General features: G+C 51.5%; 1 protein-coding gene across 3 annotated transcripts in view; it reads left to right on the top strand.

The window, feature by feature from the left end:
- Positions 1-19605, top strand: part of HSPBAP1 (HSPB1 associated protein 1) — a 49229-nt gene that overhangs the window by 10434 nt on the left and 19190 nt on the right. For 2 of the 3 annotated variants that reach the window (XM_073645714.1, XM_073645715.1), the window contains exons 2-4: positions 3862-4047; positions 14201-14382; positions 19061-19197. In XM_073645714.1, coding sequence (XP_073501815.1) covers positions 3862-4047; positions 14201-14382; positions 19061-19197 — 505 coding nt within the window. The remainder of the gene's footprint in view (positions 1-3861; positions 4048-14200; positions 14383-19060; positions 19198-19605) is intronic. The other variant, XM_073645716.1, reaches the window with a different exon arrangement.

The raw sequence follows: 19605 nt of genomic DNA, 5'->3' as shown, positions 1-19605 counted from the left end.
CCTCACCTACTGTATCCTCACCCATCCCTCGTAGATTGTGAGCCCTCGCGGGCAGGGTCCTCGCTCCTCCTGTACCAGTCGCTGTCACATTGTGTTCAAGATTATTGTAATTGTTCTTGCATCATACCCCTTTTTCACATGTAAAGCGCCATGGAATAAATGGCGCTATAATAATAAATAATAATAAATAAATAATAAATTTATAATAAGCAGCTGTTCCGTTAGTTCACACTTCGCTCTGGTGATGTATCACTGACAGCGGATAATGCCTAAAACCGCTGACTGACCAGGAAGAAATCATTAACAACCAGGGACTTGTCCTGTACACCTGGTGATGTACAACTGTGGTCAGCAGAATAGTGAGTGCAGCTCTGGAGTATAATACAGGATGTAACTCAGGATCAGTAATGTAATGTATGTACATAGTGACTGCACCAGCAGAATAGTGAGTGCAGCTCTGGAGTATAATACAGGATGTAACTCAGGATCAGTAATGTAATGTATGTACATAGTGACTGCACCAGCAGAATAGTGAGTGCAGCTCTGGAGTATAATACAGGAGGTAACTCAGGATCAGTAATGTAATGTATGTACACAATGACTGCACCAGCAGAATAGTGAGTGCAGCTCTGGAGTATAATACAGGATGTAACTCAGGATCAGTAATGTAATGTATGTACACAGTGATTGCACCAGCAGAATAGTGAGTGCAGCTCTGGAGTATAATACAGGATGTAACTCAGGATCAGTAATGTAATGTATGTACACAGTGATTGCACCAGCAGAATAGTGAGTGCAGCTCTGGAGTATAATACAGGATGTAACTCAGGATCAGTAATGTAATGTATGTACACAGTGACTGCACCAGCAGAATAGTGAGTGCAGCTCTGGAGTATAATACAGGAGGTAACTGAGGATCAGTAATGTAATGTATGTACACAATGACTGCACCAGCAGAATAGTGAGTGCAGCTCTGGAGTATAATACAGGAGGTAACTCGGGATCAGTAATGTAATGTATGTACACAGTGACTCCACCAGCAGAATAGTGAGTGCAGCTCTGGGGTATAATACAGGAGGTATCTGCTTATTTCTCTGTGTATAATGGAGGTGGCCATTCATCTTCCCGTGTCCTGGCCTCTGTACTTCTCATTAGCGGTGCACTGTATGTGCTCGGTCCTTCTGTTGGCCGGCCCTTCTGTCTGTCTGTCGGCCGGCCCTTCTGTCTGTTTGCCTGTTGGCCGGCCGGCCCTTCTGTCTGCCTGTCTGTCTGCCTGTCGGCCGGCCGGCCCTTCTGTCTGTCTGCCTGTCGGCCGGCCGGCCCTTCTGCCTGTCGGCCGGCCGGCCCTTCTGCCTGTCGGCCGGCCGGCCGGCCCTTCTGCCTGTCGGCCGGCCGGCCCTTCTGCCTGTCGGCCGGCCCTTCTGCCTGTCGGCCGGCCGGCCGGCCCTTCTGCCTGTCGGCCGGCCGGCCGGCCCTTCTGCCTGTCGGCCGGCCGGCCGGCCCTTCTGCCTGTCGGCCGGCCGGCCGGCCCTTCTGCCTGTCGGCCGGCCGGCCGGCCCTTCTGCCTGTCGGCCGGCCGGCCGGCCCTTCTGCCTGTCGGCCGGCCGGCCGGCCCTTCTGCCTGTCGGCCGGCCGGCCGGCCCTTCTGCCTGTCGGCCGGCCGGCCGGCCCTTCTGCCTGTCGGCCGGCCGGCCGGCCCTTCTGCCTGTCGGCCGGCCGGCCGGCCCTTCTGCCTGTCGGCCGGCCGGCCGGCCCTTCTGCCTGTCGGCCGGCCGGCCGGCCCTTCTGCCTGTCGGCCGGCCGGCCGGCCCTTCTGCCTGTCGGCCGGCCGGCCGGCCCTTCTGCCTGTCGGCCGGCCGGCCGGCCCTTCTGCCTGTCGGCCGGCCGGCCCTTCTGCCTGTCGGCCGGCCGGCCGGCCCTTCTGCCTGTCGGCCGGCCGGCCCTTCTGCCTGTCGGCCGGCCGGCCCTTCTGTCTGTCGGCCGGCCGGCCCTTCTGTCTGTCTGCCTGTCGGCCGGCCGGCCCTTCTGTCTGTCTGCCTGTCGGCCGGCCGGCCCTTCTGTCTGTCTGCCTGTCGGCCGGCCGGCCCTTCTGTCTGTCGGCCGGCCGGCCCTTCTGTCTGTCGGCCGGCCGGCCCTTCTGTCTGTCGGCCGGCCGGCCCTTCTGTCTGTCGGCCGGCCGGCCCTTCTGTCTGTCGGCCGGCCGGCCCTTCTGTCTGTCGGCCGGCCGGCCCTTCTGTCTGTCTGTCGGCCGGCCGGCCCTTCTGTCTGTCTGTCGGCCGGCCGGCCCTTCTGTCTGTCTGCCTGTCGGCCGGCCCTTCTGTCTGTCTGCCTGTCGGCCGGCCGGCCCTTCTGTCTGTCTGCCTGTCGGCCGGCCGGCCCTTCTGTCTGTCGGCCGGCCGGCCCTTCTGCCTGTCGGCCGGCCGGCCCTTCTGTCTGTCGGCCGGCCGGCCCTTCTGCCTGTCGGCCGGCCGGCCCTTCTGCCTGTCGGCCGGCCGGCCCTTCTGCCTGTCGGCCGGCCGGCCCTTCTGCCTGTCGGCCGGCCGGCCCTTCTGCCTGTCGGCCGGCCGGCCCTTCTGCCTGTCGGCCGGCCGGCCCTTCTGCCTGTCGGCCGGCCGGCCCTTCTGCCTGTCGGCCGGCCGGCCCTTCTGCCTGTCGGCCGGCCGGCCCTTCTGCCTGTCGGCCGGCCGGCCCTTCTGCCTGTCGGCCGGCCGGCCCTTCTGCCTGTCGGCCGGCCGGCCCTTCTGCCTGTCTGCCTGTCGGCCGGCCGGCCCTTCTGTCTGTCTGCCTGTTGCTCTGTCTGCCGGTCTGTCGGTCCTGCTCCATTATGAGCCGCTGTGGTTGTCCTGTTCTTGTCGCCGTCTTTCTCATCTCCAGTCCTTAGCTTGTTGTTAATGTCAGATTTCGGCGTTCTTCCGTCCTCTCCTCGTTGCGGTGGGGGAGGTTTATGGTCCCTGTAATGTCGCCCGGGTGCCCGTCGTCATCAGGGGTGAGCGCTTTATGGCGCTGTCTGGGCTCAGACTTTAGTTAATCAGCGGCTGTTTTGTCGGGACGTTTTCCCTTGTTCTATCGATCGTCGTTTTTCTGGTTTCGGCTTCTGGAAGACAATTAAGGATTTATCACTTCTTTATTGTGAGCCGCGTCGATCCAAGATCCGTTGCCTCTGGAGCCTCTCGTGCTGTAAATCAGCCGTGGCGGTGCCCGTATCGCCATCATTACACGCGGCCTCGTAGGGGATGATAAACTCGGGGCGGCGGCGGCGGCGCTCTCAGCTGCAGTTTCCTTTCTTCAGTCATTTTACTTCTGGGATTTTTGCAATAAAAATAATTCTGAGCAGCGAAAATCACATTGACAGCGAGGAATCCACGGGACGTAACGTTGGCGCTGGGGCGACGGCCCGGTAGAAATAAGGCGAGGAACGCGCTCCTTCCTCTGATACGGTTTGTGCCTCTTTGCCAGAACCGAATGCGGTAGCAAGAAATGCCGCTCTCTGCTTTATTTCACTCCATGTTTTACCTTGAAATGTAATGAATTTGTCAGAACGCGGCTTGTGGGAGGAGAGGAGTCGTTACAATGTATCCAGTGCAGCTGCTTCCGCTGATACAATGTAACACTGAGGTTTGTGTCCCTGGATACAATTGTTACAGCCCCAGGTATCTGAGCCGAGAGATTGAATACGTTTTTCACGTTAGCGATCATGTTTCCATTCACTGGCAGCAAACAGAAGATGAAACCTTCATATATTATTATATTACTGATATGATCTTATTAATATCATTCATATTCTATATCGTTTCCCTTTCTGGATGATTTCACTGCAGGCGCCTGATGGGTTTCATTAATTCATGAGATTTTCTTCTGCAGCTGCCGGTATAAAGCCGTTCACACCCCGGGAGGCGCGAGACCTGATCTTCGGTGCGACGTGTCCGGCGGTGGTCCTAGGTATGACCGGTGACTGGCCGGCATCTCGCTGGACCCTGCCCCACCTGGGTGATGTGTTACAGGAGCAGACGCTGAGATTCAGAATCGGAAAGAGGAAAATGGAGACAGGTAACGGATCCAGAAACCCAATCCAGTGACCTCTTCTGTCTCTGCGGCGCCACCGCTCACATCCAGAGCTGCATTCCCAATTCTGCTGCCTGGAAGGGACTTTATAAAGGATGTGACTCATTGCTATTAATGAGCTCCTTTACCAGAATATCTAATTGCCTCCTCTGTTCCCTGATCTGCAGCTCCGGAGCCATTAATGCCAGTACTGTCGCCTCCACCGCTAATGACAGGGTGTGACGGCAGATTAGAAGAGTTAAGCTGCTCCAGAGAACACATTGTAACGGCGGCGTCAGACTGCGGAGGGATTACAGCGCCGATCCCCTCTACTGCCGTCTCCAGCTTAATACGGATTCGAGATTCTGGTCAAGGAGCCATTGATGGCGCTGAGATCCACCCGCTAATCGTCCCCATCTGTGCCGCTGGCGCAGGATTACAACTCTCAGCGGCCGGGATACTCTCAAGCCGGGAGCTGTAGTTCTGCGGTCGGGCTCAGTGATTATCTGTCTGACGCAGTTCTGTGCGGCACCATCAATAATAGAAATATCCTTAGGAAGAACCTTCATCAGGACAGATGGCCCTACTAATGGCACCCTGTGGCCCCGTGTCACCCACCACAGCAACGGCCCCATTTTCTGGCTCTTTATGTGGAGGATGTGTTGTCCCCTTGAAATGTGTAACACACCTTAGTTTGTTGACATACAACTTATTGAGGCTACTTCTCGGTAGTCGTACTTCTCCCCAGCACTGAGGTTTATCCCCAGTATTGAGGCTCCTTTGCCATATTTAATCTTCTCCACATTATCGAGTCTCTTCCTCCAGGGTCGGGGGGCTCCTCGCCTCTTCTTCCAGGGTCGGGAGGCTCCTCGCCTCTTCCTCCAGGGTTGGGGCGGGGTGCTCCTTGTCTTTTCTTCCAGGGGCGGGGTGCTCCTTGTCTCTTCCTCCAGGGTCGGGGTGCTCCTTGTCTCTTCCTCCAGGGTCGGGGCGGGGTGCTCCAAGTCTCTTCCTCCAGGGTCGGGGCAGTGGGCTGCTCGCCTCTTCCTCCAGGGTCAGGGCAGGGGGCTGCTCGCCTCTTCCTCCAGGGTCAGGGCAGGGGGCTGCTCGCCTCTTCCTCCAGGGTCAGGGCGGGGTGCTCCTCACCTCTTCCTCCAGGGTCAGGGCAGGGGGCTGCTAGCCTCTTCCTCCAGGGTCGGGGCGGGGGGCTCCTCGCCTCTTCCTCCAGGGTCAGGGCGGGGAGCTTCTCGTCTCTTCCTCCAGGGTCGGGGCGGGGAGCTTCTCGTCTCTTCCTCCAGGGTCGGGGCGGGGAGCTTCTCGTCTCTTCCTCCAGGGTCGGGGCGGGGAGCTTCTCGTCTCTTCCTCCAGGGTCGGGGCGGGGAGCTTTTCGTCTCTTCCTCCAGGGTCGGGGCGGGGGGCTCCTCGCCTCTTCCTCCAGGGTCGGGGCGGGGGGCTCCTCGCCTCTTCCTCCAGGGTCGGGACGGGGCCCTCCTCTTAGTCTATGTGCAGCACTTTCCTGATGATCTGCTGTTTTTCCCTGGGGGTTTACTTACCTGAACTCCTTACTGTGATGAATTTTCTGTGCTCAGATTCCTGATGATCTTTTGCTTATTCAGAAGAGACAATCTGAGAAAATAGAGCTGTAGTGTAAAGCATGAGGGAAAGAATAGAGAATCAAAAGTGGAGGTAGATTTTAGTCAACCTCAGGCTAAAATAGACAATGCAGCAAAGCCAAAGTCACTGATCCTATCCTGTGTGATACTGTCTGCTGAGCCGTGTATCTAATCCTATCATGTGTGATACTGTCTGCTGAGCCGTGTATCTAATCCTATCCTGTGTGATACTGTCTGCTGAGCTGTGTATCTAATCCTCTCCTGTGTGATACTGTCTGCTGAGCCGTGTATCTAATCCTATCCTGTGTGATACTGTCTGCTGAGCTGTGTATCTAATCCTATCCTGTGTATACTGTCTACTGAGCCATGTATCTAATCCTCTCCTGTGTGATACTGTCTGCTGAGCCGTGTATCTAATCCTATCCTGCGTGATACTGTCTGCTGAGCTGTGTATCTAATCCTCCCCTGTGTGATACTGTCTGCTGAGCCGTGTATCTAATCCTATCCTGCGTGATACTGTCTGCTGAGCTGTGTATCTAATCCTCCCCTGTGTGATACTGTCTGCGGAGCCGTGTATCTAATCCTGCCCTGTGTGATACTGTCTGCTGAGCTGTGAATCTAATCCTATCCTGTGTGATACTGTCTGCTGAGCTGTGTATCTAATCCTCCCCTGTGTGATACTGTCTGCTGTGCCGTGTATCTAATCCTATCCTGTGTGATACTGTCTGCTGAGCCGTGTATCTAATCCTATGCTGTGTGATACTGTCTGCTGAGCAGTGTATCTAATCCTCCCCTGTGTGATACTGTCTGCTGAGCCATGTATCTAATCCTCTCCTGTGTGATACTGTCTGCTGAGCTGTGTATCTAATCCTATGCTGTGTGATACTGTCTGCTGAGCCGTGTATCTAATCCTATGCTGTGTGATACTGTCTGCTGAGCAGTGTATCTAATCCTATCCTGTGTGATACTGTCTGCTGAGCTGTGTATCTAATCCTCTCCTGTGTGATACTGTCTGCTGAGCCGTGTATCTAATCCTATCCTGTGTGATACTGTCTGCTGAGCTGTGTATCTAATCCTCTCCTGTGTGATACTGTCTGCTGAGCCGTGTATCTAATCCTATCCTGTGTGATACTGTCTGCTGAGCCGTGTATCTAATCCTATCCTGTGTGATACTGTCTGCTGAGCCGTGTATCTAATCCTATCCTGTGTGATACTGTCTGCTGAGCTGTGTATCTAATCCTCTCCTGTGTGATACTGTCTGCTGAGCTGTGTATCTAATCCTCTCCTGTGTGATACTGTCTGCTGAGCTGTGTATCTAATCCTATCCTGTGTGATACTGACTGCTGAGCCGTGTATCTAATCCTCTCCTGTGTGATACTGTCTGCTGAGCTGTGTATCTAATCCTCTCCTGTGTGATACTGTCTGCTGAGCTGTGTATCTAATCCTATCCTGTGTGATACTGACTGCTGAGCCGTGTATCTAATCCTATCCTGTGTGATACTGTCTGCTGAGCCGTGTATCTAATCCTATCCTGTGTGATACTGTCTGCTGAGCTGTGTATCTAATCCTCTCCTGTGTGATACTGTCTGCTGAGCCGTGTATCTAATCCTATCCTGTGTGATACTGTCTGCTGAGCCGTGTATCTAATCCTATCCTGTGTGATACTGTCTGCTGAGCTGTGTATCTAATCCTATCCTGTGTGATACTGTCTGCTGAGCCGTGTATCTAATCCTATCCTGTGTGATACTGTCTGCTGAGCCGTGTATCTAATCCTATCCTGTGTGATACTGTCTGCTGAGCTGTGTATCTAATCCTCTCCTGTGTGATACTGTCTGCTGAGCTGTGTATCTAATCCTCTCCTGTGTGATACTGTCTGCTGAGCTGTGTATCTAATCCTATCCTGTGTGATACTGACTGCTGAGCCGTGTATCTAATCCTCTCCTGTGTGATACTGTCTGCTGAGCTGTGTATCTAATCCTCTCCTGTGTGATACTGTCTGCTGAGCTGTGTATCTAATCCTATCCTGTGTGATACTGACTGCTGAGCCGTGTATCTAATCCTATCCTGTGTGATACTGTCTGCTGAGCCGTGTATCTAATCCTATCCTGTGTGATACTGTCTGCTGAGCTGTGTATCTAATCCTCTCCTGTGTGATACTGTCTGCTGAGCCGTGTATCTAATCCTATCCTGTGTGATACTGTCTGCTGAGCTGTGTATCTAATCCTATCCTGTGTGATACTGACTGCTGAGCCGTGTATCTAATCCTATCCTGTGTGATACTGTCTGCTTAGCAGTGTATCTAATCCTATCCTGTGTGATACTGTCTGCTGAGCCGTGTATCTAATCCTATCCTGTGTGATACTGTCTGCTGAGCTGTGTATCTAATCCTCTCCTGTGTGATACTGTCTGCTGAGCAGTGTATCTAATCCTATCCTGTGTGATACTGTCTGCTGAGCCGTGTATCTAATCCTATCCTGTGTGATCCTGTCTGCTGAGCTGTATCTAATCCTCTCCTGTGTGATACTGTCTGCTGAGCCGTGTATCTAATCCACTCCTGTGTGATACTGTCTGCTGAGCCGTGTATCTAATCCACTCCTGTGTGATACTGTCTGCTGAGCCGTGTATCTAATCCTATCCTGTGTGATACTGTCTGCTGAGCCGTGTATCTAATCCTATCCTGTGTGATACAGTCTGCTGAGCCGTGTATCTAATCCTATCCTGTGTGATACTGTCTGCTGAGCCGTGTATCTAATCCACTCCTGTGTGATACTGTCTGCTGAGCCGTGTATCTAATCCTATCCTGTGTGATACTGTCTGCTGAGCCGTGTATCTAATCCTATCCTGTGTGATACAGTCTGCTGAGCCGTGTAGCTAATCCTATCCTGTGTGATACTGTCTGCTGAGCCGTGTATCTAATCCTATCCTGTGTGATACTGTCTGCTGAGCTGTGTATCTAATCCCATCCTGTGTGATACTGTCTGCTGAGCCGTGTATCTAATCCTATCCTGTGTGATACTGTCTGCTGAGCTGTGTATCTAATCCACTCCTGTGTGATACTGTCTGCTGAGCCGTGTATCTAATCCTATCCTGTGTGATACTGTCTGCTGAGCTGTGTATCTAATCCCATCCTGTGTGATACTGTCTGCTGAGCCGTGTATCTAATCCTATCCTGTGTGATACTGTCTGCTGAGCTGTGTATCTAATCCACTCCTGTGTGATACTGTCTGCTGAGCCGTGTATCTAATCCTATCCTGTGTGATACTGTCTGCTGAGCTGTGTATCTAATCCCATCCTGTGTGATACTGTCTGCTGAGCCGTGTATCTAATCCCATCCTGTGTGATACTGTCTGCTGAGCCGTGTATCTAATCCTATCCTGTGTGATACTGTCTGCTGAGCCGTGTATCTAATCCTATCCTGTGTGATACAGTCTGCTGAGCCGTGTATCTAATCCTATCCTGTGTGATACTGTCTGCTGAGCCGTGTATCTAATCCTATCCTGTGTGATACTGTCTGCTGAGCCGTGTATCTAATCCACTCCTGTGTGATACTGTCTGCTGAGCCGTGTATCTAATCCTATCCTGTGTGATACTGTCTGCTGAGCTGTGTATCTAATCCCATCCTGTGTGATACTGTCTGCTGAGCCGTGTATCTAATCCTATCCTGTGTGATACTGTCTGCTGAGCTGTGTATCTAATCCCATCCTGTGTGATACTGTCTGCTGAGCCGTGTATCTAATCCTATCCTGTGTGATACTGTCTGCTGAGCTGTGTATCTAATCCACTCCTGTGTGATACTGTCTGCTGAGCCGTGTATCTAATCCTATCCTGTGTGATACTGTCTGCTGAGCCGTGTATCTAATCCCATCCTGTGTGATACTGTCTGCTGAGCCGTGTATCTAATCCTATCCTGTGTGATGCTGTCTGCTGAGCTGTGTATCTAATCCCATCCTGTGTGATACTGTCTGCTGAGCCGTGTATCTAATCCTATCCTGTGTGATACTGTCTGCTGAGCTGTGTATCTAATCCACTCCTGTGTGATACTGTCTGCTGAGCCGTGTATCTAATCCTCTCCTGTGTGATACTGTCTGCAGAGCCGTGTATCTAATCCTATCCTGTGTGATACTGTCTGCTGAGCCGTGTATCTAATCCTATCCTGTGTGATACTGTCTGCTGAGCTGTGTATCTAATCCTCTCCTGTGTGATACTGTCTGCTGAGCTGTGTATCTAATCCTATCCTGTGTGATACTGACTGCTGAGCCGTGTATCTAATCCTATCCTGTGTGATACTGTCTGCTGAGCCGTGTATCTAATCCTATCCTGTGTGATACTGTCTGCTGAGCTGTGTATCTAATCCTCTCCTGTGTGATACTGTCTGCTGAGCCGTGTATCTAATCCTATCCTGTGTGATACTGTCTGCTGAGCCGTGTATCTAATCCTATCCTGTGTGATACTGTCTGCTGAGCTGTGTATCTAATCCTATCCTGTGTGATACTGTCTGCTGAGCCGTGTATCTAATCCTATCCTGTGTGATACTGTCTGCTGAGCCGTGTATCTAATCCTATCCTGTGTGATACTGTCTGCTGAGCTGTGTATCTAATCCTCTCCTGTGTGATACTGTCTGCTGAGCTGTGTATCTAATCCTCTCCTGTGTGATACTGTCTGCTGAGCTGTGTATCTAATCCTATCCTGTGTGATACTGACTGCTGAGCCGTGTATCTAATCCTCTCCTGTGTGATACTGTCTGCTGAGCTGTGTATCTAATCCTCTCCTGTGTGATACTGTCTGCTGAGCTGTGTATCTAATCCTATCCTGTGTGATACTGACTGCTGAGCCGTGTATCTAATCCTATCCTGTGTGATACTGTCTGCTGAGCCGTGTATCTAATCCTATCCTGTGTGATACTGTCTGCTGAGCTGTGTATCTAATCCTCTCCTGTGTGATACTGTCTGCTGAGCCGTGTATCTAATCCTATCCTGTGTGATACTGTCTGCTGAGCCGTGTATCTAATCCTATCCTGTGTGATACTGTCTGCTGAGCCGTGTATCTAATCCTATCCTGTGTGATACTGTCTGCTGAGCCGTGTATCTAATCCTATCCTGTGTGATACTGTCTGCTGAGCCGTGTATCTAATCCTATCCTGTGTGATACTGTCTGCTGAGCCGTGTATCTAATCCTATCCTGTGTGATACTGTCTGCTGAGCCGTGTATCTAATCCTATCCTGTGTGATACTGTCTGCTGAGCCGTGTATCTAATCCTATCCTGTGTGATACTGTCTGCTGAGCTGTGTATCTAATCCTCTCCTGTGTGATACTGTCTGCTGAGCCGTGTATCTAATCCTATCCTGTGTGATACTGTCTGCTGAGCCGTGTATCTAATCCTATCCTGTGTGATACTGTCTGCTGAGCCGTGTATCTAATCCTATCCTGTGTGATACTGTCTGCTGAGCCGTGTATCTAATCCTATCCTGTGTGATACTGTCTGCTGAGCCGTGTATCTAATCCTATCCTGTGTGATACTGTCTGCTGAGCCGTGTATCTAATCCTATCCTGTGTGATACTGTCTGCTGAGCCGTGTATCTAATCCTATCCTGTGTGATACTGTCTGCTGAGCTGTGTATCTAATCCTCTCCTGTGTGATACTGTCTGCTGAGCAGTGTATCTAATCCTATCCTGTGTGATACTGTCTGCTGAGCCGTGTATCTAATCCTATCCTGTGTGATCCTGTCTGCTGAGCTGTATCTAATCCTCTCCTGTGTGATACTGTCTGCTGAGCCGTGTATCTAATCCACTCCTGTGTGATACTGTCTGCTGAGCCGTGTATCTAATCCACTCCTGTGTGATACTGTCTGCTGAGCCGTGTATCTAATCCTATCCTGTGTGATACTGTCTGCTGAGCCGTGTATCTAATCCTATCCTGTGTGATACAGTCTGCTGAGCCGTGTATCTAATCCTATCCTGTGTGATACTGTCTGCTGAGCCGTGTATCTAATCCACTCCTGTGTGATACTGTCTGCTGAGCCGTGTATCTAATCCTATCCTGTGTGATACTGTCTGCTGAGCCGTGTATCTAATCCTATCCTGTGTGATACAGTCTGCTGAGCCGTGTATCTAATCCTATCCTGTGTGATACTGTCTGCTGAGCCGTGTATCTAATCCTATCCTGTGTGATACTGTCTGCTGAGCTGTGTATCTAATCCCATCCTGTGTGATACTGTCTGCTGAGCCGTGTATCTAATCCTATCCTGTGTGATACTGTCTGCTGAGCTGTGTATCTAATCCACTCCTGTGTGATACTGTCTGCTGAGCCGTGTATCTAATCCTATCCTGTGTGATACTGTCTGCTGAGCTGTGTATCTAATCCCATCCTGTGTGATACTGTCTGCTGAGCCGTGTATCTAATCCTATCCTGTGTGATACTGTCTGCTGAGCTGTGTATCTAATCCACTCCTGTGTGATACTGTCTGCTGAGCCGTGTATCTAATCCTATCCTGTGTGATACTGTCTGCTGAGCTGTGTATCTAATCCCATCCTGTGTGATACTGTCTGCTGAGCCGTGTATCTAATCCCATCCTGTGTGATACTGTCTGCTGAGCCGTGTATCTAATCCTATCCTGTGTGATACTGTCTGCTGAGCCGTGTATCTAATCCTATCCTGTGTGATACAGTCTGCTGAGCCGTGTATCTAATCCTATCCTGTGTGATACTGTCTGCTGAGCCGTGTATCTAATCCTATCCTGTGTGATACTGTCTGCTGAGCCGTGTATCTAATCCACTCCTGTGTGATACTGTCTGCTGAGCCGTGTATCTAATCCTATCCTGTGTGATACTGTCTGCTGAGCTGTGTATCTAATCCCATCCTGTGTGATACTGTCTGCTGAGCCGTGTATCTAATCCTATCCTGTGTGATACTGTCTGCTGAGCTGTGTATCTAATCCCATCCTGTGTGATACTGTCTGCTGAGCCGTGTATCTAATCCTATCCTGTGTGATACTGTCTGCTGAGCTGTGTATCTAATCCACTCCTGTGTGATACTGTCTGCTGAGCCGTGTATCTAATCCTATCCTGTGTGATACTGTCTGCTGAGCCGTGTATCTAATCCCATCCTGTGTGATACTGTCTGCTGAGCCGTGTATCTAATCCTATCCTGTGTGATGCTGTCTGCTGAGCTGTGTATCTAATCCCATCCTGTGTGATACTGTCTGCTGAGCCGTGTATCTAATCCTATCCTGTGTGATACTGTCTGCTGAGCTGTGTATCTAATCCACTCCTGTGTGATACTGTCTGCTGAGCCGTGTATCTAATCCTCTCCTGTGTGATACTGTCTGCAGAGCCGTGTATCTAATCCTATCCTGTGTGATACTGTCTGCTGAGCCGTGTATCTAATCCTATCCTGTGTGATACTGTCTGCTGAGCTGTGTATCTAATCCCATCCTGTGTGATACTGTCTGCTGAGCCGTGTATCTAATCCCATCCTGTGTGATACTGTCTGCGGAGCCGTGTATCTAATCCTATCCTGTGTGATACTGTCTGCTGAGCCGTGTATCTAATCCTATCCTGTGTGATACTGTCTGCTGAGCTGTGTATCTAATCCCATCCTGTGTGATACTGTCTGCTGAGCCGTGTATCTAATCCTATCCTGTGTGATACTGTCTGCTGAGCCGTGTATCTAATCCTATCCTGTGTGATACAGTCTGCTGAGCCGTGTATCTAATCCTATCCTGTGTGATACTGTCTGCTGAGCCGTGTATCTAATCCTATCCTGTGTGATACAGTCTGCTGAGCCGTGTATCTAATCCTATCCTGTGTGATACTGTCTGCTGAGCTGTATCTAATCCTATCCTGTGTGATACTGTCTTCTGAGCTGTGTATCTAATCCACTCCTGTGTGATACTGTCTGCTGAGCTGTATCTAATCCTATCCTGTGTGATACCGTCTGCTGAGCCGTGTATCTAATCCTATCCTGTGTGATACTGTCTGCTGAGCTGTATCTAATCCTATCATGTGATACTGTCTGCTGAGCTGTGTATCTAATCCACTCCTGTGTGATACTGTCTGCTGAGCTGTGTATCTAATCCTATCCTGTGTGATACTGTCTGCTGAGCTGTGTATCTAATCCTATCCTGTGTGATACTGTCTGCTGAGCTGTGTATCTAATCCTATCCTGTGTGATACTGTCTGCTGAGCCGTGTATCTAATCCTATCCTGTGTGATACTGTCTGCTGAGCCGTGTATCTAATCCTCTCCTGTGTGATACTGTCTGCTGAGCGTGTATCTAATCCTATACTGTATGATACTGTCTGCTGAGCAGTGTATCTAATCCTCTCCTGTGTGATACTGTCTGCTGAGCCGTGTATCTAATCCTATCCTGTGTGATACTGTCTGCTGAGCCGTGTATCTAATCCTATACTGTATGATACTGTCTGCTGAGCAGTGTATCTAATCCTATCCTGTGTGATACTGTCTGCTGAGCCGTGTATCTAATCCTATCCTGTGTGATACTGTCTGCTGAGCGTGTATCTAATCCTGTCGCCCCCTCCATCTTCTCTTAGAGCCGCAGTTTGAGACTCGCTGTGACTATGTGGACGGGACCCTTGGGCAGTTCCAGGACTGGGTCAGGGGGGCTTCTGAAGCTTCCGGACCCTTCGGCCGGTTCGATAGCGCAGACTCCTGGGCTTACGCGGACTACAAGTACTTGGCCCTTTTATTCAAGGACCGACCTAAAATGCTGCAGGTGAGCTCCATTATAATCCGGGTATATACATGTCATACGTCTGTGTCAGTCTTCACTGCAGCTCTCGCATGTTATTCATGGACCAGGAGGTGCAGGATCCTTTTTACTATGCGCCATCCTGACCGCTCTGGCACTTTGCTGCTCTGTCCTCTCACTGTCACTGTGTCGGCCTGTTACTCTGGTGGTCCACGGACCCTCCGAGCATCAGGTGAGTGCGATCGCTCCTGAGGAAGGAGCAGGTGACGGGGTCTTGTTAATCATGGAGCCACATGTCTGCCGCCTTGTCCCGGTGATGTTGGTGGCGGTGGAGGTGAGGCTAGTCAGCCATGTCTGATCCGTCCTGATTAATGGGGCCATTTGTGAGGAGCTGGCGGCGGCGATGTCTCCGTTTATCTTCGGCGCCTGCACCAGTCGAGGTAATGACTCCATTGTCCCTCTCGATGGCGCCGTCCTGCATGTTAATGCTTCTGCCGTCATTCGATCAGACCGGGCAGCGGCTGTTAACCCCTGCAGCTCCGGGACCCCTCATGGCCGCCTCCGCCGCTGTGCGGGATCCTGGGATGACTTTGGCCGTGCGCTGAACGTCGCGTTATCTGTCTCCGGAGGGGAATAAAAAGACGATTAGCCGCAGCACAGATCAGCGCGTTCCGGGCTGAGGATGACGAGCGCGACCTTGATCAATGACCGCAACGTCCCTCCTCCTTAATGCCTTTTCTTTTCTTTTCCTTCCATTGTCTCGGAGCGTTTTATCTCATCTGAAATTCTGGCGACAAAAACAAATCGGGAAGCAGAAATGATCTCAGCGTTTTTGGGGAAGGCGAGTCGGGGGCGACGCGTCACACAGGATCACTCCTCGTGGAGAAACTTTCAGAAAGTTTAGAAAACTATTGGAGAAGTTTTCCCACAGCCGTGATTGGTCGCTTCAGGCGGCGTTGCCACTCCGAATTCTTGGCAATCGTTGTAATAATCAGCTCCGATCCGCTCTGCCGTTATCATTATATTTCTGCGCAGAGTCCGGTGACTCCTGATGAAGATGGCGGGTGTGTGACATCATCACGGGGCGATCGATTCTGCTCCGGTGAACGGCCGTCACCTCCTGCTCCCGTCACTTCCATCCTATTTGTGCCGCGGCTGCTGTTCTCCTGCGCGTCGCTCGCTGTCTGCTCCGGTCTCTGACCCCGAACATTAATCTCCTTCCTGAACCGCCACCGATCCCCTAATGTCTCTACACTCCATTATGTTATTAGCGACTTCTCCGGAGACCGCTCCTTAATTACTGAGAGCCGAGGGACCGGATTAATGTGATATACAGGCTGCGTCCAGTGCACCACCGGTACTGAGGGCGAACTACAGAGCCCAGCTGGGAAGAGAGCTCTGCAGCCGGACAACTACAGTGACTGCACCAGCAGAACAGTGAGCGCAGCTCTGGAGTATAATACAGGAGGTAACTCAGGATCAGTAATGTATGTACACAGTGACTGCACCAGCAGAATAGTGAGTGCAGCTCTGGGGTATAATACAGGAGGTAACTCAGGATCAGTAATGTAATGTATGTACACAGTGACTGCACCAGCAGAATAGTGAGTGCAGCTCTGGAGTATAATACAGGATGTAACTCAGGATCAGTGATGTAATGTATGTACACAGTGACTGCACCAGCAGAATAGTGAGTGCAGCTCTGGAGTATAATACAGGAGGTAACTCAGGATCAGTAATGTAATGTATGTACACAGTGACTGCACCAGCAGAATAGTGAGTGCAGCTCTGGGGTATAATACAGGAGGTAACTCAGGATCAGTAATGTAATGTATGTACACAGTGACTGCACCAGCAGAATAGTGAGTGCAGCTCTGGAGTATAATACAGGATGTAACTCAGGATCAGTGATGTAATGTATGTGCACAGTGACTGCACCAGCAGAATAGTGAGTGCAGCTCTGGAGTATAATACAGGAGGTAACTCAGGATCAGTGATGTAATGTATGTACACAGTGACTGCACCAGCAGAATAGTGAGTGCAGCTCTGGAGTATAATACAGGATGTAACTCAGGATCAGTAATGTAATGTATGTACACAGTGACTGCACCAGCAGCATAGTGAGTGCAGCTCTGTGGTATAATACAGGATGTAACTCAGGATCAGTAATGCAATGTATGTACACAGTGACTGCACCAGCAGAATAGTGAGTGCAGCTCTGGAGTATAATACAGGATGTAACTCAGGATCAGTAATGTAATGTATGTGCACAGTGACTCCACCAGCAGAATAGTGAGTGCAGCTCTGGAGTATAATACAGGATGTAACTCAGGATCAGTAATGTAATGTATGTGCACAGTGACTGCACCAGCAGAATAGCGAGCGCAGCTCTGGAGTATAATACAGGATGTAACCCAGGATCAGTGATGTAATGTATGTACACAGTGGCTGCACCAGCAGAATAGTGAGTGCAGCTCTGGAGTATAATACAGGAGGTAACTCAGGATCAGTAATGTAATGTATGTACACAGTGACTGCACCAGCAGAATAGTGAGTGCAGCTCTGGAGTATAATACAGGATGTAACTCAGGATCAGTAATGTAATGTATGTACACAGTGACTGCACCAGCAGAATAGTGAGTGCAGCTCTGGAGTATAATACAGGATGTAACTCAGGATCAGTAATGTAATGTATGTACACAGTGACTCCACCAGCAGAATAGTGAGCGCAGCTCTGGATTCATTTTGGGTGTATGTGGCATTGATTTTGTAGGTGACTTTTGATGATTTTCTGGGGTGAATCCTCCTCTCTGCAGGGATCTCTAATGTCACCTTTGTGTTTCCGGGGTCTGGGGTCCTCCTCACACTTGTGCAGATCACTGACAGCAGTCGGGGCGACAGGTCGCAGATATTGATCATCAGTCGATGACCTTTCACATTTTGATTGGTCTTCGTGAACTTTATCAATCATGGAAGAAACAGGAAATCAAAGATGGTGACGAGCGAGAGATCAGCGGGGATTGGATCCGGGTATAGAGGTCCGGACCCCACAGATGATGATATTCACAATCCTGGACCCTCCTGGTGATATTACATATGACACCATGGAAGCGTTCGCCCCGGGAATCCACTGAAGGATCCTCCCCCGTCCACGTCACAGCGGCCGCGATGCTTCGCTGCTTTCCATCTGGGTTGTAGAGAATCGCGATCAGCGTGACGCCCCTTACTTTGATCATTATCCCCCCCCCATCCTCTGTGGGAAAGTGATCACATCTGTGATCTGTCACACGAGGCGACTGTGACTCTCCGCGAGATCCCGACGTTCTGCTCTTCAGGAGCCGTCGCTCCAAGTCTGCAATTACCACCGGGGAGGGGGAGGGGGCGCCTGCAGGATCCACTGGGGGGTTTGTGTTTCTAGTAATGGAGTGTGGCGAGGATGGGGTTAATTCCTTATTTGCCGTATAGGCTGTGTATATCTGTATATGCAGAGAAAGCTGTCATACATCAAAGGGTTAAAAAAAATGTTTTATGAAGGCAGAAACAGAAATGTAAATCCCATCAGTATCCGGTGATCGCCCGTCTCCTCCATCATCAGTATCTGGTGATCGCCCGTCTCCTCCATCATCAGTATCTGGTGACCGCATGTCTCCTCCATCATCAGTATCTGGTGACCGCCCGTCACCTCCATCATCAGTATCTGGTGACCGCCCGTCTCCTCCATCATCAGTATCTGGTGACCGCCCGTCTCCTCCATCATCAGTATCTGGTGACCGCCCGTCTCCTCCATCATCAGTATCTGGTGACCGCCCGTCTCCTCTATCATCAGTATCTGGTGACCGCCCGTCACCTCCATCATCAGTATCTGGTGACCGCCCGTCTCCTCCATCATCAGTATCTGGTGACCGCCCGTCTCCTCCATCATCAGTATCTGGTGACCGCCCGTCTCCTCCATCATCAGTATCTGGTGACCGCCCGTCGCCTCCATCATCAGTATCTGGTGACCGCCCGTCGCCTCCATCATCCGTATCTGGTGACCGCCCGTCTCCTCCATCATCAGTATCTGGTGACCGCCCGTCGCCTCCATCATCAGTATCTGGTGACCGCCCGTCTCCTCCATCATCAGTATCTGGTGACTGCCCGTCTCCTCCATCATTAGTATCTGGTGACTGCCCGTCTCCTCCATCATTAGTATCTGGTGACTGCCCGTCTCCTCCATCATTAGTATCTGGTGACCGCCCGTCGCCTCCATCATCAGTATCTGGTGACCGCCCGTCGCCTCCATCATCAGTATCTGGTAACTGCACGTCGCCTCCCTTCTTCTCGTCACTTGTACACTGGTTATGGAGGATCTCGGCAGGATCTTGTGCCAGACATCTTGGAGCACTGACCCCAGATCTTCTGTGTATGAGGCTTCTGCGGATCCTTCTGTCTCTTCTTGTGATCTCTGACAGACGGGATGATGGGAGATCAGGGATCTGTGGGGTCGGATCATCACCCCAGGTCTCCTCGTTCATACTGGCATGGGCTGGATGTTGGGGGTCGTTGTCCGGCTCCTGTTGGTGTCACATGATGGGGACAGATCCGCTTGTATAAAAATGAACACTTCTGTTTTGTAAAGTGTTTTTTCAGCATTTTCCTCACCTGTCTAATAGGACTGAGGATATAATATATACATCACCCCCCTCCTCTGTTCCTCCGGCAGGAGGTGTCCTGGGCTGATTTCGGGTTCCCGGGAAGAGACGGCCGGGACAGCACCTTGTGGATCGGAAGTCGAGGCGCAAACACCCCGTGTCACATCGACTCCTACGGCTGCAACCTGGTGCTACAAGTGCAAGGCAGGTAACGTGGAGCCCAGAGATCAGTGATATGATGATGACGGGGCTGAGGGACGTGCAGGCAGCGATACGGGGACGGTGCAGGCAGAGGTGCAGAGGGAGGGTGCAGGCAGAGGTACAGGGAGGGTGCAGAGAAGGTGCAGAGGGAGGGTGCAGGCAGAGGTACAGGGAGGGTGCAGAGAAGGTGCAGAGGGAGGGTGCAGGCAGAGGTACAGGGAGGGTGCAGAGAAGGTGCAGAGAAGGTGCAGAGGGAGGGTGCAGAGAAGGTGCAGAGGGAGGGTGCAGGCAGAGGTACAGGGAGGGTGCAGAGGGAGGGTGCAGAGAAGGTGCAGAGGGAGGGTGCAGGCAGAGGTACAGGGAGGGTGCAGAGGGAGGGTGCAGAGAAGGTGCAGAGGGAGGGTGCAGGCAGAGG

This window comes from Phyllobates terribilis, unplaced genomic scaffold, assembly GCF_046119375.1.
Source record: "Phyllobates terribilis strain yellow unplaced genomic scaffold, ASM4611937v1 Scaffold_9__5_contigs__length_417890890, whole genome shotgun sequence".
Lineage (NCBI taxonomy): Eukaryota > Metazoa > Chordata > Amphibia > Anura > Dendrobatidae > Phyllobates > Phyllobates terribilis.
This window is presented reverse-complemented; position numbering and strand designations above follow the sequence as displayed.